General features: G+C 49.9%; 1 protein-coding gene across 2 annotated transcripts; it reads right to left on the reverse strand.

The window, feature by feature from the left end:
- Positions 1 to 13,165: 13,165 nt before the first annotated feature.
- ZFP36L1 (ZFP36 ring finger protein like 1) lies at positions 13,166 to 21,851 on the reverse strand. 2 transcript variants are annotated; one of them, XM_063793611.1, is made up of 3 exons: positions 21,558 to 21,851; positions 18,375 to 18,631; positions 13,166 to 15,982 (listed from the first exon to the last, which is right to left on the reverse strand). In XM_063793611.1, the coding sequence occupies exons 2-3, from the start codon at positions 18,429 to 18,431 to the stop codon at positions 15,023 to 15,025; spliced, it is 1,017 nt and encodes a 338-aa protein (XP_063649681.1). In that variant the 5' UTR covers positions 18,432 to 18,631; positions 21,558 to 21,851; the 3' UTR covers positions 13,166 to 15,022. The 2 variants fall into 2 exon arrangements, with proteins under 2 accessions (XP_063649681.1, XP_016781745.1); XM_016926256.4 differs by having other exon boundaries at positions 18,375 to 21,601.
- Between the last annotated feature and the right edge of the window lie 2,074 nt (positions 21,852 to 23,925).

The raw sequence follows: 23,925 nt of genomic DNA on the forward strand, positions 1-23,925 counted from the left end.
GTTCGAGACCAGCCTGGCCAACATGGTAAAACACCGACTCTACTAAAAATACAAAAATTAGCCAGGCGTGGTGGTGGACGCCTGTAATTCCAGCTACTCAGGAGGCTGAGGCAGGAGAACCACTTGAACCTGGAAGGCAGAGGTTGTAGTGAGCTGAGATTGTGCCATTGCACTCCAGCCTGGGCAACAGAGAAAGACTCTATCTCCAAAAAAAAACAAACAAACAAACAAAGGAAAGGACAACGTTTAACAGAAAGCATAAGTGGAGAAGCTGCTGTAGGACAGAGACTTTCCCACACTCTAGCCAACAGCTTCTGACTCCTACTGTGCCTAAAATAGTAGAATAAACACTGGTTTTGATTGTCCACCAGATCACAAGATGCCTAAGGGCATGAGCATGTGGTAGACTATTTGCAAAAATGACTACAAGCATTCCTCTTCCTGTATCTATCCTCCTAAATATGACTTTGTAGTTTCTCCCACAGAGAGGTGGAGTCTATTCTTGAATCTGAGCTGGCCTTGTGATTTTCTTTGGCCAATGAAATGTAATGCAAGTACTGTTGTGCCAATTCCAAATCTAGCCCTCTGGAGCCTTGCCTGCCCACACTCATTCTCTTGGAGTGCTGCTGCCACCATGAGAACAAGCCCCAGCTAGGGCGGTAGGATAAGAGACCACGTGGAGCACCAATAAACTGTCCTAGCCGAGGCCATCTTAGACCACCAGCCCCCAGCCTACCTGCTGGTGATCACAGATACATAAGTAAGCCCAGATGAGGCCAGAAGAACCATGTAGCTAAGCCCAGCTCAAATTTCCCACCCACTAAGGTGTGAGCTAAATAAGTGGTTGTCATTTTAAGCATTAATTTTGGGGGTGGTCTATTATGTAGCAAAAGCTAACAGACACAGGGCAGGTATAGCACCTCTGTCAAGCCTCTTGGGCTCCAGTTGTGATGCTCAGCCTCTATGAACAGAAGAGGGGCTGCAGATGCTGTTGTTGGCCCACCACATCCCTTCACCCTCACCATTTCAGCGCATATCTGCCCAATTCCACCTGCCAGTCCCTGTACCTATGCCTGTGGGCTCTGTCTAGCCACCCTCACAGAAGGTCAGAAGTGTCAAGCAGCTCTCAACCCAGGACTGAGAGAGTTAGTGTATAAATACCCCAGCTCCCTCACCGCTTGGATGTGCTGTCTCTGAGGCATGTGTCCTTCACTGGCTCCCCAATCTTCCCAGCAGCATCAAGGCCTAGACACCCAGAGTGATAACTAACTTGATACAAACCCTTTACTGGCTGCCTTCTCTTTCTGACTCACTTTCCCACTCACCTAGTGGTGCTTCTTGAAATTACCTCTCAAACTACTTCCATTCAAATCCTTATCTTGGGGTTTGCTTCTAAGCAACTAAAGCAGATGGGCACCAGAGACAGGGCCACCACTCAAAGCCATTGCTGTCATCAAGCCCCTTATGACTGGGTTTCGCTAATTCTCCCACCTCAGTCAGGAAGCAGCTGCCCACTAACCCACTCCCACTGCCCCTGAGCACAAGCACCCCAGGACAGCCCACCACGTGGTCCGCAGAACTACTTCCTCCACCATCTGTCTTTGTAAACAGTTAATGCTTTGTCCTTCACTTTCCAGTCCCGTGGCTGTCTCATTTCATGCTCTGGAGGATGGAGAAGGAAAAACTTGGAAAAGAGGAAGACCCAGACTTGGAACAAAAAGGTGTGGAGCAAGCTGGGCTATCCCCTACCTGTCCCTTTTACCCTAACCAAATCTGGCAAAAGGCCCAACCTAAGCCCCCATCAGTACCTAAGCCCCTCTGTAGTACTCAGAGGAAAGAGTTCAGCAAATATAGCCCCAGCCTCCCAGGGATCAGGGATTTGTTTGTCTGCCCAGCACGTACATTCAAAGATGCTTACTGAGTGCCTGTTACCTGCCAAGCACTGCTCTGGATGCTGGGAGACAGCAAGGAATGAAACAGACCAAAGCTCTGTTCTCATGTAGCTTATATTCTAGTGGGAGGCACAATACACACATACACACAGACACTACATGTATGTATCAGCCCAGGCCAGGGGCATCTGTCTTACAGACTCATAGCACAGAGGAAGCAAAAGTGGGCATGGATTCTGAGGTCAGGCAGGCCTGCATTCAAATCCTGTCTCCGTCCTCAAGTAGCTGTGTGACCTTGGGCGTGTTGGTTAACCTCTCTGCACCTGTTTCCTCCTCTGGGAGGCAGGGAATAATAGCAGTACCTACCTCACAGCACTGTTGGAAGGATTAATGAGGTAGCACATGGCACATATAAACCCTTAATACACCTCAACTATTAAGGCAATCCTTGAGGTGGTGCCTCTGTTATATAACCTGCCGTGTTTCTCTCAAACTCATCTGGCACAGGAGCCCAGTGGGGAAGGACATGAGTGAGGCTGGTGGGCTCCATTCCTTCAACATAACCACCCTTTTCTTGCATGAAGAAGTAGTCTTTCCGCCGGGCTCGGTGGCTCATACTTATAATCCCAGCACTTTGGGAAGCCAAGGTGGGCAGATCACCAGGTCAGGAGATCGAGACCATCCTGGCTAATACGGTGAAACCCCATCTCTACTAAAAATACAAAAAATTAGCCAGGCGTGGTGGCAGGCTCCTGTAGTCCCAGCTACTCGGGAGGCTGAGGCAGGAGAATGGCGTGAACCCGGGAGATGGAGCTTGCAGTGAGCCGAGATCGCGCCACTGAACTCCAGCCTGGGGACAGAGTGAGACTCCGTCTCAAAAAAAAAAAGAAAAAAAAAAGAAATAGTCTTTCCTATTGCCTGTTTTTTTAAAACACGCAGCCCTTGAGTTTTTATTTTTCATATTTTTTGATAGAGATACGGGTACAGAGAAAAATGTCTCTAACATTAGAGGACAGAAAGTTCAGGAGGTCCTGGGGACACATAGGGAGTGGTGGGGACTGGGGCAAACTGGAGAGCACTTTATAAAAAAAAAGCAAATACAGATACTATTTACATCCACATGGCTGATGCCAAATGGGAATATGAGCCGTCTATGGCCAGATACCCCAGTTTTCCCAGAGACGCCAGAAATTTGAATAATTATTATTATTATTAAATTTTTTGATTTTTAAATGTTGGCTCGAAATATTTAGAAATATTGTATAAAGCACAGTACATTTTAATGGGTCTGTAGGCTGGCTCCACCGCATGGGCAGTGACCTTAAGACTACTCTCCTTTGCTCCTGTCTGCTAGGTCTCTACAGTCTGAGTTCTTCTGATGCAGGGACACCAAGATACACAGCTCCAGGGAGCACCATTTACATTTAATTCCTTGAGTCTCTGTGACTCAGGGAAGTATGCAGGGTTCCTCTGATACTCCCAGAGCCAGGTCAGTGTGGAGCTACAAGAGAACTTCTCTCCAAACCAGATGCTGCCAGGGGCCCAGAGTATCACAAATTATACTATCCTCTAATTATCTGCTCTCAAGTTAGTCTATTATTGTATCCATATTTGTACAGATTATACAAATTTGTATGGATTGTATTGTATCCATTATTTGTATCCACAGGACAAAATCTGATCTGGTTAATTGATGGTTTCATTAGTTTATGTCTTGTCTCACCAACTAAAATGTAAACTCTATGCATGAGGACCACATTCTATGCCTTTTGGAACCATACAGCACCTTCTACATTGCATTAGTACCCAATACCCATTTACGTGTTGACTGATTCATCACAGAGGTCATTCTGAATTGGTTGCTATTGTGTGTGGCATTTGGGTAACACTTGAGGATACAGAAGAGGAGAGTTCTTCCAGGAGCATATGCAGAAACAGGAAAATGTATTTCCCAACAAAATTTACTTCACAACAAAAAAATTAGCCATCTCTGTGCCTTCCACTTCAACACGCACCCACCATTCAGTGCCATCCTTTGCAAGGGTTGTTTTAATGCTGTTATTAAGAATAGCTTATTTTGCATTTTCTCACCAGTAAAATGGAAACATCCAGGCTTACTAGCCATCTCCTTGAGAGACCACAGAGAGCAGAAAGAAAGTATAAACTGATCCCATTTATAAAGTATATTTAAAATCAGAGAATAGTGGGTATGTTGTGGCTGAGCACACTATTAGATGGCTAAAACATATCAGGAAAGAAATCCTCAATTGTTCATTTGTGCCAGGGTTGAATGAGCTATATTTAACCTGATGATTATTTAATTAAATAGTTCCCTTGGAGTCTCTCTGCAGTCCTTATAATTTGTTATACAGAATACAATAGTAATTCATTTGCACTTGTATAATATTTACTCTTTGCTTCCCAGGGCTACTTTTTTTTTTCAGTTTCAACAGGCCTAGAACCCCTAATAAAAGAGAGTTGAACAAACAGTTTGAGAACAGAGGAGTGAGTACAAACACAGAGTACTTGAATCACAAGATAGTCCAGCTGGAAGGAGCCTTGAAGATAACTGAATTCAACTCTGTCTTTTTACAAATGAAGCAACTGAGACCCAAAAAGGTCGGGTGACTCACCCCAGGACAAACAGCCAGAGAGGGGCCACATGTCCAATTCCTAATACTCATTCCACTACTCATTAACCTCAGGACACCACGGCTCCCTCAAACACCCACAGCCAGCTTTTGAAGGGCTAATCCCTTAGAATCGTGGGCTCTTAGAAGCTATGACACCTGTACCAATAGAAAAATCATCCATTCAGTAGGTGAGTGCCTGCTGAGTGCCAGGCATCAGCGTTGACATGAAATAGAACGGTGAACAGGAGGCTGGGCGCGGTGGCTCATGCCTGTAATCCCAGCACTTTGGGAGGCTGAGACGGATGGATCACTCGAGGTCAGGTGTTCGAGACCAGCCTGGCCAACATGGTCAAACCCTGTCTCTACTAACAATACAAAACTTAGCCAGGCATGGTGGCAGGCGCCTGTAGTCCCAGCTACTCAGGAGACTGAGGCAGAAAAATCACTTGAACCCTAGAGGTGGAGGTTGCAGTGAACCGAGATTGAGCCACTGCACTCCAGCCTGGGTGACAGAGTGAGATTCTGCTTCAAAACAAAACAAAACAAAACAAAACAAAAAAATTAACAAGAGCCCAGGCTCCTGCCTCACCAGATTTACCTTCAAGCTGGGTGAGATAATGACAGACAAGTCAAGAATTAAATGAACTTGGCACTTTCTGAGAGTAATAAGTACTGAAATATTAAACCAGAATGGTAGATAGAGAGTGAGGAGGAGAGGGCTGCTTTGGATAGGATGTCAGAGAATCACTCTGCAATGTCCCTAACCCAGGAGAGGGAGAGTCGGGTAGGGGGAACACCTAGCTTTTGTTTGAACATTACTAACAACAGGAACTCCACTACCTCCAAAGGCCAGCTCAGTGTCTTAAAAAGGTCTTCCCCGGACTGAGCCAAAATCTGCCTCCCTGTGACTTCAAACTTCAGTAACTCATTCTCTGAGCATCACAAAAACCAGTCAGCTAATAAGTAGCATGTTCAAATGCAAAGCACATCCTAAATTAAGACAGTTGCTGCAATGTTTCAATTTGAAATAGCGTGTTTGGGAAAATACGACATACCAGGAGAATGACTTACATGTTCACATTCAGCCTACAGTTCATAAAAGTGTTTAAAACCACCACTTCAAAGGATGTTCCGACAGCCAGCTTCTAGAGTCCCAAACCCGTCTGTGTGAGTCACCTGACATCAGTGACAGGACATACCAACTCCCTTCCGTCTGTAACTCTAGTTGGGGTTTTACAGCAACAACACTGCCAGTTCCGTTGCCCTGTCATTCGGCATGGCAAAGGAAATTTGGCTCTGTGCATTTTGCTTTCTAAGATATTCATGGAATCATGAAACAAACTACTCTTTGGCTCCCACCCTCTATCTCACAGAGAAGAAAATGGAAGCCTGGAAATAGAAAGTGACCATCAAGTTTCATCAGCAAGCAATGGCCAGGGTAGGACTTGTTCCCTTCAGCCTCCAAACTGGTGGCAGCTGCAGCAATCCGTAAGCCCCAGGTTTGCTTGTATGTGGGGATGGACTTCTAAGCCTCCAGAGATAGTTAGTGCATACTTATGAAGAGAAAACCCAGCTCCCTAACTCCCTTTCATGTGAACCTGCACTCCAGCAATCTCCCCAGAAGGTCCCCAGCACCATACGCTGCTGAAGGGGTTTCCATTCAAGTGTGGGCACATTGTTTGGGTTGCAGGTGTCATCCGTTGTGTGGGAAGATGCAGCTCCTGCTCCAAACCAACCCAAAAGCTACAGGATGCACAGAGAGAAGCAGAGGTTAGGGACAACACCAAAGTTGGCAGTATTTCAGCTTTTACCCAAGTCTAATAGTCTGACTGAACCAACTGCCTGGCTGCTCCTAATGCCTCAGAGCCCTCTAGGCTGGCCCAGTAAAATGGTTAGCAACAAAGGAAGAAAAACTGTTTAGGAGACAGGCCTTCCTGAGCCAATGAAGGAAGCCTCAGAGCCCTGCCCTCCTTCCCCCAGCTTGAGGCAGCTGGGGGAAGATCTGAGCGCTGGCTGTGCTGATCTGGCCGTGCCTCCTTCCTCCTCCCTTGCTGGCTTCTGCTGCTGGCTGGAGCTCTGAGAATCCACCATTTTTCCCCCTCTGAGCCCGCATTCGCAGGAATAAATGACTTCCTTGAATGGAGAGGAACTGCTAGAATGCAGTTTAATCATAATGGACAGTATCTCTCAGAAAACAAGGCACCATAAGAGGGAACACCAATGCCAGCAACCGTGCTGGTGCCTTCTACAGCCAGCCCCAAGGTCACAAGTTTCAAGCAGACTATAAAGCTGCTAACTGATTAGAAAATAATCAGCTTAGCCCTTAGCAGCCTCCCTCCTGATCACACATCATGCAAGACAACACCCCTGTGAGTGATAAAATATGGTTTCCTCCACCCCAACCAGGCAGCAGCACCACTGAGACCAGGCGTGGCTTCAAAGCCACTGCTGCACCCAAAGGTGAGCCCAGCGCAGTTGCCAACACCACGTTGCACCTCAGCATTTCCGTTTGTAAAGGAGGCAGAAAGCGAGCCCAACCTCTGCTCACTACCCCAGGCCCCTGGGCTGCAGAGAGGGTGACCACATGTGATGGAGACATCTCAGGAAAGGATGGGCTGAGAGGAGAAATTCTCCTCCATGACTATGGGTCCCCAGGGGAGGGTGAACATTGGAACCTGGACCTGTTAAGTGACCCATGCCATTTGACATCTGCCTCCTTTTAAAAGTGGAGGCTGAGAGCCTGGGTGTTGCAGCCCAACAGACCTGGGTCCTGGCTCAGTGGTATACAGCTGTGCAATTGGGAATAGCGAGTTATCCCTGAGCCTGACCTTCCCCATCTGTAAAATGGGGCTAATGGTAGCACTGACTCGCAGGTACTATCAAACGTAACCATGTGACGGAGGCCCAGCCCCCAGTGTGCATGGTAAGTCTTCACAAATGCTGGTTCATGTTATTATTTTTACTATATAAATTCAAGAGAACCACCTATAACGCACACACCATATGTGAGTTTGAGGCAGAAAATCGAGAGAGTGAGCCAAGGTGGCAAAGCACCACGTTTTGATACTCAAACATGTTTAGAGAAGGGCTCTGTCATTCTGAGGACTGCAAGCTGCTCCCACACTCTCAATATGACCTTTGTCTAGGGTCTTATCATTTCCAGAGCTCCTTCCTCTCCATTTCATCTGATCCTCACCACAGCCCTATAATGTGGGCAGGGTGAGTATGCTTCCTGCACCCCGTGCGTAGAGGAGAAAAACAAGTCTCAGAGAGGTTAAGCAACTTGCTCAAGATCAAACAGCTTGAAAGTGGCTGAGCAGGATCACAAATCCAGGGCTGCCTGACAGGGCTGGAATGAGAATAAAGCAAGTCAGAAGCCTAGCGTGTGCAACTTCGGGAGGCACTCATTCGTAAGACCCTGAGAATGAGTATCTCTTCAAATTTTGCCCTGCTGTCTGACCCCAAGCCTTGGGCCCTTCCTAGAGCACTGAGGCTGAGCCAATTGTGCAGACACTGCACAGAGGAGGTCAGCCCAGCAAGAACTCACTCCCAGCTCCTTGGGGTGGCTGGATCTACTGGCTGAGCTGAACATCTTCCTGTGGAGCTCCAAGGACCACTTCCCAAAAAAGTAGAATGGAACAGAGGGTGGAAGTGGTGCTGCGACAGCCATGTAAGGCTTCCATGCACCCTTGAGTTTGAGGGCCAGTAAAGAGGGGCTGGGCCAGGCAGCCCTTCCCCAAGGCCCCTCTAAGCCCTTATCAGCCCAGGGGAGGGATAGGCCAGGACAGTCAGGCAAGCAGCCCACAGGGGTGGCTCCCAGGACAGTGGCTTCTGGATGCTGGCCCACCAGACAGTCAAGGCTCTCCGCTCTCCGGCCGCTCAGAGCCCAGCTAGCCCCCAACTCGGCCTCCCTTTACCTCCCACAGGGCGTAGGAGGTACTGACTAGCAAGGAGGCTTATTTTAAATCTGCAAAAAGAAAAACTTTTCTAATGCAGATGATTACACTTACTAATTAGTCAACTTCGTTGTGCCTGGGTTACTGCAAATTTAGCTTTCCTGCAGAAACAGCACCTGTTCACTGAGGGACAGTATTAGGTAGTAAGAAACTATGCAAGCTTGAGAGCCATTGGGGTGGGACTCGAGCCCCACATCCCCTGGGCAAGTCACTCACCTGCTCTGAGACCATTCCCTCCTTCTATAAAAGGGGACTAGAATAGTACCTGCATCATCCAGTTGTTGCTATTACAAAGACCAGCCACAATTTATTAAGTGCCTATAATGGGCCAGGTAATGAATTTCTTTTTCTTTTCCTTACATGTATTAACACTCACGACAACTGTATAGGTTTGTCTTTTTGAAGTATAACTTACAGTGAAGTGCTCAAATATTCAGTGCACAGGTCAATGAACTTTTACATGTATTCTCTATCCTCTAGTCAAATATCAATTATCATAGATCACTTTTGCCTGTTTATGAACTTCATACAAATGGGCTCATGCAATATGTGCTCTGTTGTGGCTGGTTTCTTTCATTCAACTTTGTTTTTGCAATTCTTCCACATTGTTGTGTACCAGTTATTTGTTCTTTTATATAGCTGCATAGTATTCCATGATGTGACAATCCCACAGTTTGTTTGTTTATCCATTGACCTAGGTGTCATTATCATCATCATTATCACCATCATCCTATTTTACAAATGAGGAAACTGGGATCTGAACTTCTTACTAAGTGTTTAGCTTAAAGTCACAGAGTGACCTTGAGGCCAAACAGGGACTTGAACCCAGGTCCCTGTAACTCCAAAACCAGCTCCTTACCACGGACAATAGAGCCTCCCATAGCTCTGGAATACTGGGATTGGCGGAAATGAATGCTGACCTGTGTGGTCATGAGCTCCTTCTCCCTAAGGTACATTTGGAGTCAGGGGGAAGCTACCTGCCTGGCTCCAGGTGCTGAAAAAATTGCCTTAGTTTTGGCGATTGCCCATATTTATTTTCATTGCAACCCAAGCTGATAGCACAGGTACAGTCATCACTCACAGCCCTGTACTTTGAGACCTGGGCTTTGCCAACATTTCAGAACAACTGCAAACAGCTTCAATGTGGAGGAGGCATCCTTGTCCACTGACCAGCAGCTGGCTCTCATGGGCAGCCCCTGCCCTGGCTCCTCAGAGTCTAGTTTTCTATGACGGTAACTCAGCTGTAACCATCTGGGACTCCCGCAGAAAGCATTGTAGGCCAGGTTTCTCAACACCAGCCTTACCTATCAAGAGGTGAGACCCCCAATGCTGACCTTATTCAAGAAAAGGCTGAGATTTTGCCTTGCTTTCCAACCTTCAGAATCTCTGCCTTCTGCCCAGCAGGCAAGTGGCAGGCCTTAGAAGGGCCACCTGCAAGGCAGCAAGGGGGTGACCAGGGGCCTGGCTAACCTCCCCACCTCCTCCCCCTCTGAACTCAGGTAGCCTCCAGTCAGTCCAGCCAGACATGATTAAATGGTTGGCTACACACAGGGGTGGAAGACCCCGGGGGGAGAAGGGCATGGAGCCAACTCCCTGAGGCAGCCCTAGGGCACCCTTTGGTCTGTTGATCATTAACAGAAGCCACCTCATGGCAGGCAGAGAAGGGGAAAGTCCAAGGGGATGGCCTACCCCCTCCTCCCAGACTCCGTCCTCCAAATGTGCCAATGCAGGGCCTCATGGGAGGTGAGGTCATGGCACTCAACGGAGGGGGTGTGTGCAGAATCATCTAATCCAACTGGTTGCCTCCTGTGTTCATGCAGAATCTCCACAAAAGGCCAAGGGAGAGGGCAACTAACACTGATTGATTTGCAGTTACTGTGTGCCAGGGACTGCTCCAGTGTCCCAGCCTACAACACTCTAGCATAGTGATGGAGGTCGCCTGCCTGGGTTCAAATCCTGACACCGACTCCCTGTATGACAAATTAGTGAATTTCTCTGCACCCCAATTTCTCCATCTATACAAAAGGAACAGTATAGAGCTTCCTCCGTGGGGTCATTATGATCATTCAATGAGTTAACACACAGGAAATTCTTAGAGGACTACCTGGCACTTACAAAGAGCTGTCATGACAAATGGCTCGCTTGATCTCATAGTAACCCCTTGAGATACAGCTGAAAAATCCAAGGTTGAGTCATTTATCCAAAGCTGGTAGAAGGGGAGCTGGGATTTGAACCCTGGTCCAAGGGCTCCATTCAACACCCCTTCTTCCTTCATGCCCTGGATCCTTCCCCTGCCATGACCCCTGCCTCTTCGGTAACCAGTGCTTCGTGATCCAGTTGACTGTAAAACCCATCTTCAGACTAACCCACAATCTCAGTTGGCCCTCAAAGCCCTCCTTTCATGAGTGTCACTGAACCATAGCCTTCCTCCTGAGAATGAGGCCTCCAGGCCAGGAAAGGCATTGCTCGGTGGCCAAAATAGCTCATTTCTTTGAGCTGCTCCAAGAGAAGATCTTCATCCAACAGCCAGAGAGTGGGTTGCAGGGCCAGTAGCCACAGAGGCCCCGCCCATCCATGGCAGACCTGGTGCAGGCCCCTAAACCCAGCCTTCAAGACACCCTGGCCTCCAGGGTAAGGGGTGGAGAAGAAGGCTTTGTGCCCCAGGATTGGCCTGGCCTTTCCTGACCCACTTCCCTCGTGAAAGCCTTCCCTTCAACTCCCTCAGCATAGTTCCTATCCTTCCTAGCTGCAGAGGAGCTCAGAGATAGGGGTTTCTTGCCAGCTCTGGGCTCACACTTCCCTGGCCTCCCTGCCAGACTACAGCACAGGGCTGCTGCTGAGGCCCCTTCTTCTAACATCCCGGAGAAATAATGGGCCTGAAATATTCTGCTGTTCCCTTTCCCAAGGGCCATCTCCTCTAACTTTAAGGACTCAATGGGACACAACCAGGCTCTTGTGGCCACCACACATGGGCCTGGGTTACCTAAATCCCAGCCTGAGTGAGTTCCCCAGGGAGACACTTAGTTAGAGGTAAAGGGTTAAGACCCGGGGACATGGAGCTTCCCCACATGATAAGGAGTCTCCCCTGGGCTTTACAGCCAACCCCCACCCTCCAGGGCCTCCAGTAGTCAATGTCTCTATCTTGGTTAGACAAAGTCAAAGGACTGACTCAGTCAAAGGACTGTCTCCTCTAGAGGAAATTCAGGGCTGGCCAGGAGGTACACCTGGGCCTCTAGGAACCTAACCAGCGTCACCATGAGGGGGGAAGTTAGAAAGGTGTCTGCCACATGCTCAGGTATGCCTGTAGGGAATGAGCTCAAGGTGAATGATTAAATGTCTTTTTTGCTTTTACTCCGAAAGGAAGATCACATGCCACCACCAACCACCACCACCACCACCTCCACACACACACAAAGTTCATTTCCTCCTTAAGGGACAAGAGGCCTAGGTTTACTCCAGTCCTAAGAAGGGCTGCTTTTCCCCTTCCTAAACCACCAGCCCCTGCCCTGGAACAGGTAATAGTCCCTATTTTTCTACCTCACCCCCTGACCCCCAGTAGATATCTGATGACCAGGGAAATGAGTTGAGGGTAGAGGTAGGTCTTCGAGTCTCAGGGACATCCCTGGCCTGCCCAATGTCTGCTGCAGACCTTCGGAAGAGGCCTGGTGGAATCATGGTGACTCAGCTGAACTCCCAAAACTTCCTGGGTGTAAAGGAACCAAAGGCAAGTGAGCTGCAAATAGCAATCTCTGCCTCTCCCCAAATAAATCCTCCCAAGGCTCACACTCAAGATTTGTGAAAGTTCCAACTCCTCCGGCGGGTGAAATGCCACCTCTTAAGTGGTCATCTAGCCTTGGTGGGGGTGCATCTAGCCAAGGAGACCCCACCTTTCCCAAGATGACAACATACCTAATTTTGCATAGCACCTGAGATTGTAACTAAGGTGGTGGGAACCCTTGGTGACTTGCTGTGTTGTGTTGGCCAGTGTTAACACTCACTTCCCCTTAACAGCCCTCCAAACCCAAAAGGCTATGTCAAATCCAGTCCCAGTCCCCAGTTCCTTGTGACTGAGCCCCTCACCCCGCTGGACATTCCTCTCCAAGCAGGCAGTGCTTCCTTATACCCTCCCCACACGGGTAGGTGTTGAGAGGCCAGTACTGAGGTAAATTTCTTATGGGCAAAATGAGCCCAAGGCACCCCAATAAAAGAACTCACTCAAATCCAAGCCTGCAAGTGTGCCAAGTGCTAGGTCCTCTTTTATCATTTTGGCACCCCAAACACCATCCAAAGGAATGAAGAGCACAGGCTGGACGGGGCGGACTGGAAGGCCCTGAGCCTTGGCTCCCCAGAAGAACCGCAGAGGCCACACAAGTGTCGGCAAGGCTGGGCCCGTTGCTATTCAGCCAACAACTAACACACTGCACAGTCTTTTCAGAAGTAATACAGCAGGAAGTCCAGGCTCCTTTGCAGAAAACCTCCACCCCGTCCCCTCTAAGCGCAGCAAACTGCCAGCATCAAGGAAGGGAGCTATAGGCTTAGCTTATATGGATGAGAGATGCCGCCACCCACAGCCACAGCCCTCTCTCTCCGCCTCCCCCTCCCCAGGACTTGCAAGGTATACAAGGGGAGAACCTTACTGGCAAAGTCAAACCAAAACCAAGTAAAACCAGCTCCACCATCAATGTTTCTTGAAAAAACGGGGTTTATTGATTTTTAAACTGCAAATAGTCGTTACAAAAAGTTTTTTTTTCTTTTAAATAAATTCACACAAAGAAAGAGAAATAGAAAGCGACGGTAGTGACCAGCAAGAGGAATAATAATTACATTCATCTTAATGTGTGTGTGCCAGTTCTGTTTACATTAACATTGGAAAACTCCAGACCTGGAATCCAGAACCTCAAATCTGTGAGTGGAATGTCTTGAGATGGGCACGTGGAAGTCAAAGGGTTTCTCTTTTTTTTTTTTTCCCTTTTAGAAGCTATACATAAAAAGTTGTTTTCCTTCTGTACTGTCACAGAACTTTTACATACATTCTCAGTCCTAGTTGTGAAAGGCCTAAAGAGAAAGAAACTCAATTTGCAGTCCAACACAAAGGGGGGAATTTCTAAAATAAATAATCCAACAGTTTTTTGCATTTTTTTAAATTAATTTTTCATTTTTTTAAAATAAAATAACCAAAAAAGTGTAAAGTTACAAAAAATGTCGTTGAAGAATAATATATTAAAACTGTGGAAAAAAAGGAAAAAGACACGTCACAAAATTTTAAGATTAATATGAAGATCATAATTTAACATAAAAGAATATATTCTATGGATTTGTCATCCCGATAAATATGAACAAAATTAACAAAAAAAAAGCATAGTTTGGCAATAAATACGTTTTGATAAGTTAAATAAGCTTTTTTATATTGATGTGCAGTGACAAGCAAAATTTTTGCTCTCCAATTTCTGAAAGTTATATGAAGTTTAAAACCCAGGGAAGAAAGCATGGCGTGAGTGCTCTAAGGATAGACCTACGGTATTCTAGAGCAAAAACCATTAAAGCTACTTCTACAGGAAATCGTTTTACACAGATATTGTATGTGGAATGAATACCATTAACTGCTCACCCCTTACATTTTTTTTTTTTTAGCTTTTCTCTCATTTTTTTTTGTTGTTATTTTTTTTAAAAAGATGTCACATATGAACTGGGGAACTTTAGCACCAAAATCAAGTCTCTCCTAGTCCATCTAGCTTCCCCTTCCTCCCCGCTTAAAAAAAAGAAAAAATTAAATCACAAAGTCCCACTTAAGTCAAAATCTTCGTCCGCTTTTTCAGCCTTCCTTCCTGCAGACCTACACAAACCCAGGCAAGATTAGTCAACAGGGGTTCAGATCGGGAAGAAAAAGGTTTTGAATGTCAAGACAGGTTTCCCCCAAAACCCTGGTCTGGCAACAACTCTTCGGGGGGGGGGGGGGGGGGGTACAGGTGGAGAGGTGCCGCCGGGAAGAGGGGAGGAGGAATAAGTGTGCGGGAGACTGAAATGAGGGAAGGTGCAGTTGTGTCGCCAGTGGAGGGGGCTGCTGGTTCCGGGTCTCCACCCCCCCATGGGCAGAGGCTCCGGGAGGCCCACGGGTGCCCTCTGGCGCTGAAGAGGTAATGTAGTCACAGTGACAAAGTTAGATTACAAGGCACTAAGTTGCTTCTGTAAACTGTTACTGCTTTTTCTCTTGTGATTTGGCACTTAAGGCTTAAGCCGGAAAAAAAAAGGCATCTACTGACAAAATATGGGACTTGTCTGTTATGCATGGTAAGTGGGCTATAAAATCCAGGGAGGGGGTTTCAAGCCAGAAGAAGCTACTGACAAATTGACTTGTCCTTATGTTAGGTGGGGTTATGAGGGGGAGAGGGAGGGCACATTCTGAGGTGCTGGGGGAAAGGGGTTGAGCTTAACCTTGTTAATGTAGGGCCTGTGGGGAATGGGATGGGTAGGGAGAAGAGGGTATGGGATGTGGGTGCAGGGTAGGGGCTGGAGTAGGCAGGAGGTCCCTCCCTACCCTGGCTTAGTCATCTGAGATGGAAAGTCTGCTGAAGATGGGCAGGCGTCTTGAGTTGTCCAAGGTCGGGGAGTCTGAGCCACTGTGGCTGCTGCTGGAGCTGCTCAGGTAGCCCTCCTGGTCCGAGAGAGAATCCTGAGGGCTGGGGGGAGAGTCAAACATGTGAGGGGACTCGGACATGGGCCGGAAGAGGAAGGTGGTCGGGGAGCCACCCCCGGGCAGCCCCATGCTAGGGGCAAAGAGGCTTGCCAGCTCCTGGCTGGAGAAGGCAAAAGGGTTATTGGTGCCATCGGGCAGGGTAGGTGAGCCCAGGAGGTCATCGGCGCTCAGAATAGGGGGTGGGGTGATGGACGTGGGGCTGTCCAGCAGCCCGGTGGCAGCGGCGGTGGCAGCGGCACTGGGAAACCCAGCAAAGCTAAAGCTATGCTGGAGGCGGGGACGGTCAGCGGAGAGGTCCCGGGCCCCGGCCAGGGCACGGCGCTCTTCAGCGTTGTGGATGAAGTGGCAGCGGGGCCCGTAGGGGCAAAAGCCGATGGTGTGGAAGGTGCGGCACAGCTCCGTCTTGTACTTGGGGTGGCGGGTCAGGCTGCGGAGCTCGTGGATGCCGTGTGCGAACTGGCACTTGTCCCCGTACTTACAGGCACCGTTTTCCTCAAAGGGGCGGCACAGCTCCGTCTTGTAGCGGCTGGAGTTGACCTGGCCGCCCCCGGGCTGCTTCTGGGTGGGCAGCAGCCGCTCGCCCCCTTCCGAGAAGGAGCGGTCTCGGAAGCGGCTGTCTCGCGAGCTCAGAGCGGGGGCTGGCTCACCCTTGAGGCTGCTGAGGAGCTGGTTCTGGTGGAACTTGGAGCTGGGCAGGGTGACTGAGTGCCTCCGAGGGAAGCCCCCACCAGCAGGGGTGCCCACTGCCTTTCTGTCCAGCAGGCAACCCCCTGCACCGGGAGCACTATAGTTGAGCATCTTGTTACCCTGGAGAGAGAAGAGAAAGGATGGTAAGGACGGAGGACATCCACCAGGATGTCCACTATGGGCAGCCCCTACACAACCACAAACGCCCGCTCTTTCTCAAAGAACTCATCTCTACCTCGGCTCTAGCAAGCTCCCTTCCCTCTCTCCCTCCCATAGGCCATTCACCTGGGTTTATTTTGGCCCCATGCGTAAGAAACCACAAGATCCAAACTGTGTGACAAGCACCCTACTCCATGCTGACTCCTGCAATGCAACCCCCATATCCTCTGTCCCCAAAGCTACCACGTTAATCTGTAAAGTTCAACTTCTTTACTAGTCAAACAGATTCTTCAACTCAAAATATCTCACACAACCCAGACCTCTCTAGATTACCGCACCCCGCCCCCGCCACCGCCCGCGACAAAAACAGGTAAACCTCAGAAAGGAGTCGATCATAGGCTACGTTAGGTCCCCTTCCAATCAGTCTCTGCTTAATTGATACCCCCTCCTTCAAGACCTGGCCTAAGACTCTCAACTTCCTCCTTCAGAAGTGTTCCCTTCCTTTGGCAACAGGTTTTCAGACTGCCTTTGCTTTTTCTTGTGGGGAGGAGATTGGGGGCCTGGTCTGAGGTTGGGGGAGACAGGGATGTGATTCCTGAAAATAAAACTCTTTGCCCTAAGTTCCCGGAAGAGATATTTTCTACAATAATCTCTCTCACCATTTCCACTCAGCCCTAGCCCACCCCGCCCCCTTCACTGAGAAGATGCCTTTGCAATTAGTCTTTTGGCTGCAAGAGCAAGCTTGGATAAGAGCTCCAGTGTTTAATCTTTAACGCAAAGCTGCAGATGGAAAGGAAAAGGAAAGCACCAACCCCCCCTACCCACCTCCTAGTCAATAGCGGATTGGGGGTGGTGGGGATGGGGGCAGAGCCACCAATGGCAGGTTTCTGTTCCAATAGGACCCTGGTCACCTGCCCAAATTGTACCCAAGATTTGGAAATGGTGCAGGTCAGGGACCTAGGAGTTAGTTCCCAGCCCATGTGGGTGTCGTTGTGCAAATTCTAATGTTGGTCCCTTAGGATCAGCAGGGGGGGACCGGGAATCTGTAACTGCAACCACCCCACCGAGAGGATTACAGGAACCCAGTCGAGAGCTGGTTCCCAACAATGAGGTTCATTTAAAAAGTCCTGAGGGGGGAGGGGGGCCAAAGAAAGAAATAGATCAAAGAGCGGGAGAGTCGAGAAAAGAAGGAAGAAATGTTGGGGAGCGCTGGCAGCCGGGCTGGCAAGTGGAGTTTGGGAATGTGCAGGGAGGGAAGGAAGCTGAAAAATTCAAACTTTTTAAATGCTACTCTTCAGCTCCTCGGCGTCCCTGCACCCCAACCCTGCAGCCCTGGGGCGTTGGCAGCTGCACCAACAGGAGCAGCAAGCTGGGAAAACAGAGCAACATGACCCGACGTGTTAAGAGAAGGCAAAACACTTCAGCAATTAAAAAGTAGCCCAGCAACTTCACCCTTTCAAATTGGGAGGGGGAGGTTGGAAAGAAATTTAACAACATCCATAGACTTTTGCTATGTACATTTAAACCGCAGTCCTGGAACATTCCGAGTTTAAAACTTGCTTTTTCAACACTGGCTGACAAGCAACATGTTTTAAGGAGGCCCCCATTAAATCCTTACTCGCGGGACTCTCGAGTTTAAGCCAGCATTTTGTCGCCACCTCCCCCCCCAACCCCGCCCGCAATCGATGAGCCGCAATGCCTCGGCAACACAGGTAAGCGGGTCAACCTGAATGCCTCTTTCACCCCAAAGTTTGCTGCACGATCGGCTATCGCGGGAAGAAGCCCAACGGAGCTAGGGCGGACTCAAGCCCCACTGCAAACTTGTTCTGCAACATCTTTTTGAATCACAACTTGGCCTTTCTTCCTCGCATATCCCCAGCTCCCCCCAAAGAGTGGAGGAAAACATTGTCCCGAGACTCACTTCCCCGAGGGACCTCCCACTCCCAACCCCACGGGTGGGTAATGCCGCTGGACAGACCTAGGGCGCAGACTGGGAACCCGATCAGACCAGCAAACCTGGGATCCAGCAGCACGTTACGTAAAACAGAATCGCCCAAAACTTGTCCCAATCCCAGCCCTCCCCCCGAAGCCCCCGGGCTGCCCTGCCAGGCAAACTTCGCCCCTCAAAACCCTGGCCTCCAGATTCACATGTAATCCCCGCCAGGAACTGTTGAAACTCAAAGGGTGGGAAGGACGGGGCCAAATTCCTTCAAACTTGGGAGAAATGCGGGAGGAGAAAAGAATCATCTCGCTGCACCACTTTCCCCACTGCCTTCCAAGACCCAAACTTTTGGGGGTTCTTAAGGCAAAAGAAAAAGACTTTTTGAAAAGCAAATGCTCCGCCCCCCTTTACCTTGCATAAAACTTCGCTCAAGTCGAAGATGGTGGCAGACACGAGGGTGGTGGTCATCCTGTGCGCTCGCGCGAGCCAGGGGCGAGGATCTGGTGTGTCGCGAAGGTCCCGGTGCGGGGAAGGCGCAGCCTCTCCTGTCTGGAGTCCCACACGCCAGTTCCCGGCGCCCCTCGCCTTTCTGACTCCGGGCTGGGGCGCGCAAAGCCCAATTTATAAAGTTTCAGATTTGGTGGGCCGGGGGGAGGAGGAGCTTTAAACTTATTTAAATGAGGAAGAGGAGGAAAAAGAAGTTGATTGACACTGGAGTTGAATCAGCCATGCGGTCAGGCGGGGAGGGGGGGGCAGGGGGAGGAGAAGAAACTTTCAAAAGGAAGAAGGGGGAGGGGAGACGAGAAAACAAGGCGGAAAAAAAAACCCCACTGTGAGCCGCGCACAACTTTTTTTTTTTTTCTTAAAGAGGAAAAGTTTCGAGTCGGCTGACTTCCCTACCCGGCGCTTCAGGCGCCCCCTCTCCGGGGCCGCGCGGGCGCAGAGCGGGAGGGGCGCGCCCCCTCCTTTGTCAGCCTCAGAGCGCGGCTGTGACGTCACTCATTCCACTCCCTCCGGGGTTCTTGTTGTCGTGTTGTTGTTTTTTGTTGGGCAGGAAGGCGGGCTCGACTTTCTCTTTTTGCCAGCGGGAGCTGAAGCCCGTCCTTAGCGCCCGGGCCGCGGTTTCCATCTTGAGCTGGCGGTCTCCTTGAAACTTCCCCAAGTGTCTGCACAACTTACCTTTTCCCGACTTCTCTTCGACACTCGGCTCCCTTCGGCAAACCGGGCAGGCCGAGGACATTAGAAATTTGGGACGCACAGAATGTTCAAGCCTAGGATTTTATGTTGCTGTTTTTTTTCCAGCGGGGCGTAGGGTGGGGGCGCGGTGCTGGGGGTACTAGGGAAACTTTTTCCCCAGGAGGACATGGTCTGGCGGGGGCGAGCGCGGCACAATTTAGTGCGCCGCACGCGTCTACACTCGCGCTCGCTTTGCAGCCGGCGCTCTCCGGGTGTGGGCGGGTGGGGGGCGCCGCAAAAAAAGACCACAACCCGGGACGATTGTTTTACCAGGCCTAGGCGTGGCGTTTCTTTTCACGCATCCAATCTTTAAACTTTTTAGTCAAGAAAACCCTAATCCTTCCTGAATGCCCCTTCCTCCCAGAAAAAGCCCACCGAGCAACTCACTACTTTCCACGCGCGCTCCGAATTCTGGGCGGCGCCACAACCCTCCCTCCTCCGTCCTCCCCACACACACCTCAAGACTGTAGAACAATGAAAAAAGGTTACTTTGGTAAGAATGAAGGTAAAGAGGTGGAGGGAGGCAGCACTTTTAACTTATTGTTGCTTCTCTCTCGCCCCCACGGGAGTGGAACATATGGCTTGTCACGCTGCGCCGTTTTGGCGGGAGGTGGAGAGGGGGGCATGGGAGCCACGAAACCGAAGGGCCCGCAATGGAGCATGACTCCCTTGAAAATGATAAAATATATACTGTTAGGTTTGGATGCCGCCCACCCAAATAAAAAGTTAACGTGTCCCCCACCCGCCCCCTGCGCCTTGGCCCGACTGCTGGCGTGATGACCCAGGCGGAAGTCGCAGGGCTGCGCTTCTTTCCGATTTCCACGCGGGCTCCGCCGCCCCCCTCGGCCCTCGCACGTTTCTTCCCAGCACTCGAGGCCGCCGAGTCTGTTATGAAACCCGGTGCTGCGGAGTGGCTAGGATTGAGTTCCATTGCGATGTAATTAGGTCACCCCATTATGAGCACGTTTCTTTGGAAAGGACGGGGCGGGCCGAAGAGAGCGCATTCTCACCACCCCCAACACACTTTTTTAAAACTGCATTTCTTATTTATTCGTAAACATCTGGGCAAACCCAGCGAAACCTTCCAAATCACAATTGTTTGAGAAACCGGCTGTTTTTCAACTTTGTGAAACCCAACTTTTGCTGCAGCCACGAACCTACGTGATCCCAGCGGGGTCGGCTTTCATTTGTCTCCTCTGCCCGAAATGGATGGCCCCCACTTTAACCCGGCTGCTGCCCCTCGCTTGTTCTGCTGCTGCCCTCCAGCCGTCTGTTGCTTCCCTCCCCCGCTCCCATTTTTCAGCTTTTCTTGAAATCTGGCAAGCGCCAGAAAGGGAAATAACTTCCATCCACCTTAATTTAAATCATTCAAGTGTAGGTTTCTTTGAGGGATGTTTGCTCGTTCCTTTCCCAAGTGGGTGTTGGGGCTGTGGGGGAGAGATTTCGTGCAGTTTCTTGGTGATGAGGTAATGAGTTCCAGATTTCAGGACAGAGCAGAGTGCGCGTTGAAACCACAAGGTTAGTCTGAGTTGTGATGTGAAGCTATTTCGGTTTTTTATTCCCCCGGCCTCCACCCATTCCCGCTTCCCCACCCCCCACCCCCCCAAAAAGGGGGCCGGCTGGTCTTTAACTCCCGAGGGTTCGCAAAGCTCAGCTGGGGGGACCGGAGGAGGGGCTGGAAAAAAGCAAAAGGGAAGGGGACTGGGAGCGGGCGGGGCCCCCTTCCCGGCCCAGGGCCTGTCCCCGCGGGGCACCGGCTATGCCCCTGCTTCGGGCGGCGCCGCTTTCCCTCCAAGGCTGCGGGACCGGCCAGGAGCACCATCAGGCGCCCCAGAATGGCTACAAAGTGGATTTTTCCAAAGAAAGCTGATTCCTCGAATTTCCTCGGCTTTTCCAACTCCCGGAGGCCCTCCCCTCCCCCTCTCCCCGGGGGCGCGGGCTCCGCAAGGCTGCGACTGGCCTAGCCCGCTCGCTCCCGAGTTGTTTACCGGCCCCGCCGACCGAGGGTTTGTTCCAGCTCCCAGAGCCTGTCTCTATAATTAAACTCTTTTTTAAATTGTCGGGTTGAAACGTCATTTCGGGGACTTTCCAAGGGTGAGGGAGCCGAGAGGAGGGAGCGAGTCCCTTAACCCTTCGCTGACCCGGCGTCCCCGCCGCGGTGAGGGCCCGAGGGCGGGAGCCGACCCGCCCTCGCCCAGACGTGGTCGACAGGTGCCCAGGGGTGGCGGGAGGGCGGCCAGCCCCTACGGTGCAGGAAGGCCGAGGCGAGGCGTGCGTGGCCGTCCCCCGCCAACTTCGCGGTGCATTCCGCCCTCCCGCTCCTTACCCGCGCAGTCCCCAGGCTGGCCGCCGCCTCACCTGCACTGCCGCTTCCGACCGGGAGGCGGTGGGCCGGCTCCTCTGTCCCAGGCCCGACTTCCGGGCCCTCCCCATTCGCCTGGAGCGCGTCCCTTCGTGGGGAGGGGCGGCCCAGGTATTTTAGCTTGGAGGTGGTGGTGGGGTGGGATGTTCGGTTTTGTGCAAGGGGGAAAGTGAGTCTTCGGAGTGAAGGAGGCGCTGCGGGTGTACATATTCATCGGCCAATCTGGACCCCAGGCGCACCTCAAGGCAGATGACAGTGTGCGGCACTGGGCCGCAGAACCCCAGACGGTTAGGCCTAGTCACAGGCGTCAGCAGGGCACCCCCTCCTGAGAGCCCTGCAGTGTTGCACTTCCTCTCAGGCTTCAGGTCATTTGCAAAATCCCCCAAATTCTTCAGGTTGAAAGAGAGAGAGAGAGACACCTGGAGTCCCCTTGTTTAAAGCTTGGAATGCTGATTCCCCGGCCCAGATGGGGCCGGGGAATCTGCATTTTTGGTAAATTTCCATCTCACGACCCAAATACTAATGTTCGAGAATCAGTGAGCCAGTACATTGAAGTTAGGCAATCCTGGATCCAAATCTTGGCCATTTTCTAGCTATGTGAGTTTTCAAGTCACTGACCAAGGCCTCAATTTCTTCATCTCTGAAATAGGAATCATGATAACTGCCTACATTTGGCCCATAAAGTGCCTAGAGTCATGTCTCGCTGCAACCGTCTATATGTCATGCTGTTGTATGTAAACTAAGCCATTTGGAAACCCTTATTACACCACAAAACAAATTCCGGGGCTATTCACTTGGCAAAGGATTATTCAGTGTAGACTTCCATTAAATGGTCAACTGACAACTTATAAGTTTGATCTGTGTCACTCTCTATCCTCCACCCCCAGCCCTGGATAAGACAGGCCCTGAGGCCTGGAAATGGGGAGAGGCCCTGGGCTTGGAGCCTGGGGGAGAGTAAAGTGGTTCAGGGTAGGGTGATGGGGATCTGTTGCCCATCTGAAAAATACCTGATTATTGACACAAGTATTTTTGAAAACAACTACATCACTGGGGCCCTGTGGTAGTCTGTACAAGCCAGACTATCTTATCTCTCAAAGCCCTCAAGCCCCTCAGAAAGCTTAGTGTATATTACTGAGCTGTCAATATTCTCCTGAACAAGGCAGAGGCCTCAGGAGAGGGCACTTTAGGGTCTACGGTAAATGCGGCACTGCAGGGTGTCTGGAATCTCTGGGTTTGGGAGCAGGCCGCCTCCTGCTAGGACTACTGAGAATCCAATCCCAGGTCTAGCATTGCCCTGGGGGGTCTGATTGCTCGGGTCTCTGCAAGATGTTCCAACTGTCAGTGAAGTTATCAGGCCAGCCCACAGCCCACACCTCTCCACCCGCCCTAACCTAGGCCCCACCTAGAGCAGTCTGGCGTAATCTGACTCTCTTATTCCAGCTGGGGTTTTTCTCACTCCCCATGCACTTCTCCCACCCTCCAGGGCACTCCCTGTGCTCTAGTCCTTTTTAGATGAGAATGAGCCATCTTCCTCCTACTCCGGGGCCTTTGCACATGCAAATCCTTCTGTGTGAATCAGCCTTCCTTTAGCCCAAGTAAATTCTAAATCATTTTTTAGAACCCAACTCAAGCCTCACTTCCTCAGGGAAAACATTCTTGATGCTTTCCTTTGTCACAAAACAGTGTCCCTCCTCTCTCTTAGGCTCTCATGGAATGTTCATTTCCTTCAGAGTAGTTATTTCAGTTTGTGAGTATACATTCATTCCTGTAACTTTTTTTTTTACTTTTCAATTTAACATACAGTAAAATTGATCTTTATTTGGCATACAGTTCTATGAATTTTAACTTATGAATTGATTCATGTAACCACCACCATAATCAGGTAACAGAACAGTTCCATTACCCCTCAAAAACTCCCTCATACTATCCCTTTGCATTCATACTTTCTCCATCTCTAGTCCCTGACACTGATCTGTTCTCTATCATTGCAATTTTGTCTTTCCCAGAATGTCATACAAATGGAATCATATTGTATGTTTGATTTCACGCAGTATATGCATTTGATATTTAACCATGTTGTTGCATGTATCAATAGTTCATTCCTTTTTATTGATAAATAGTATTTCACTGTGTGCTTATACAATAGTTTATCCATTTTCCTGTTGAAGGGCATTGGATTATTTCCAGCTTTGGGCCATTATGAATAAAGTTTCAATAAACACTCATGTACAGGTTTTTGTGTGAACACAAGTTCTTATTTCTCTTTTTTTTTTTTGTTTTCGAGTCTCGCTCTGTCGCCCAGGCTGGAATGCAGTGGCACAATCTTGGCTCGCTTGCAAGCTCCGCCTCCCAGGTTCACGCCAT

This window comes from Pan troglodytes, chromosome 15 (assembly GCF_028858775.2).
Source record: "Pan troglodytes isolate AG18354 chromosome 15, NHGRI_mPanTro3-v2.0_pri, whole genome shotgun sequence".
In the NCBI taxonomy this organism is placed as follows: Eukaryota; Metazoa; Chordata; class Mammalia; order Primates; family Hominidae; genus Pan; species Pan troglodytes.

Bases quoted from the DNA above. Each gene is read 5' to 3' on its own strand.
- ZFP36L1 (XM_063793611.1), bottom strand. From the start codon at position 18,431: ATGACCACCACCCTCGTGTCTGCCACCATCTTCGACTTGAGCGAAGTT. The intron at 15,983-18,374 runs GTAAAGGGGGGC...TTCTCTCTCCAG, and splicing joins TGAGCGAAGTTTTATGCAAG to GGTAACAAGATGCTCAACTA.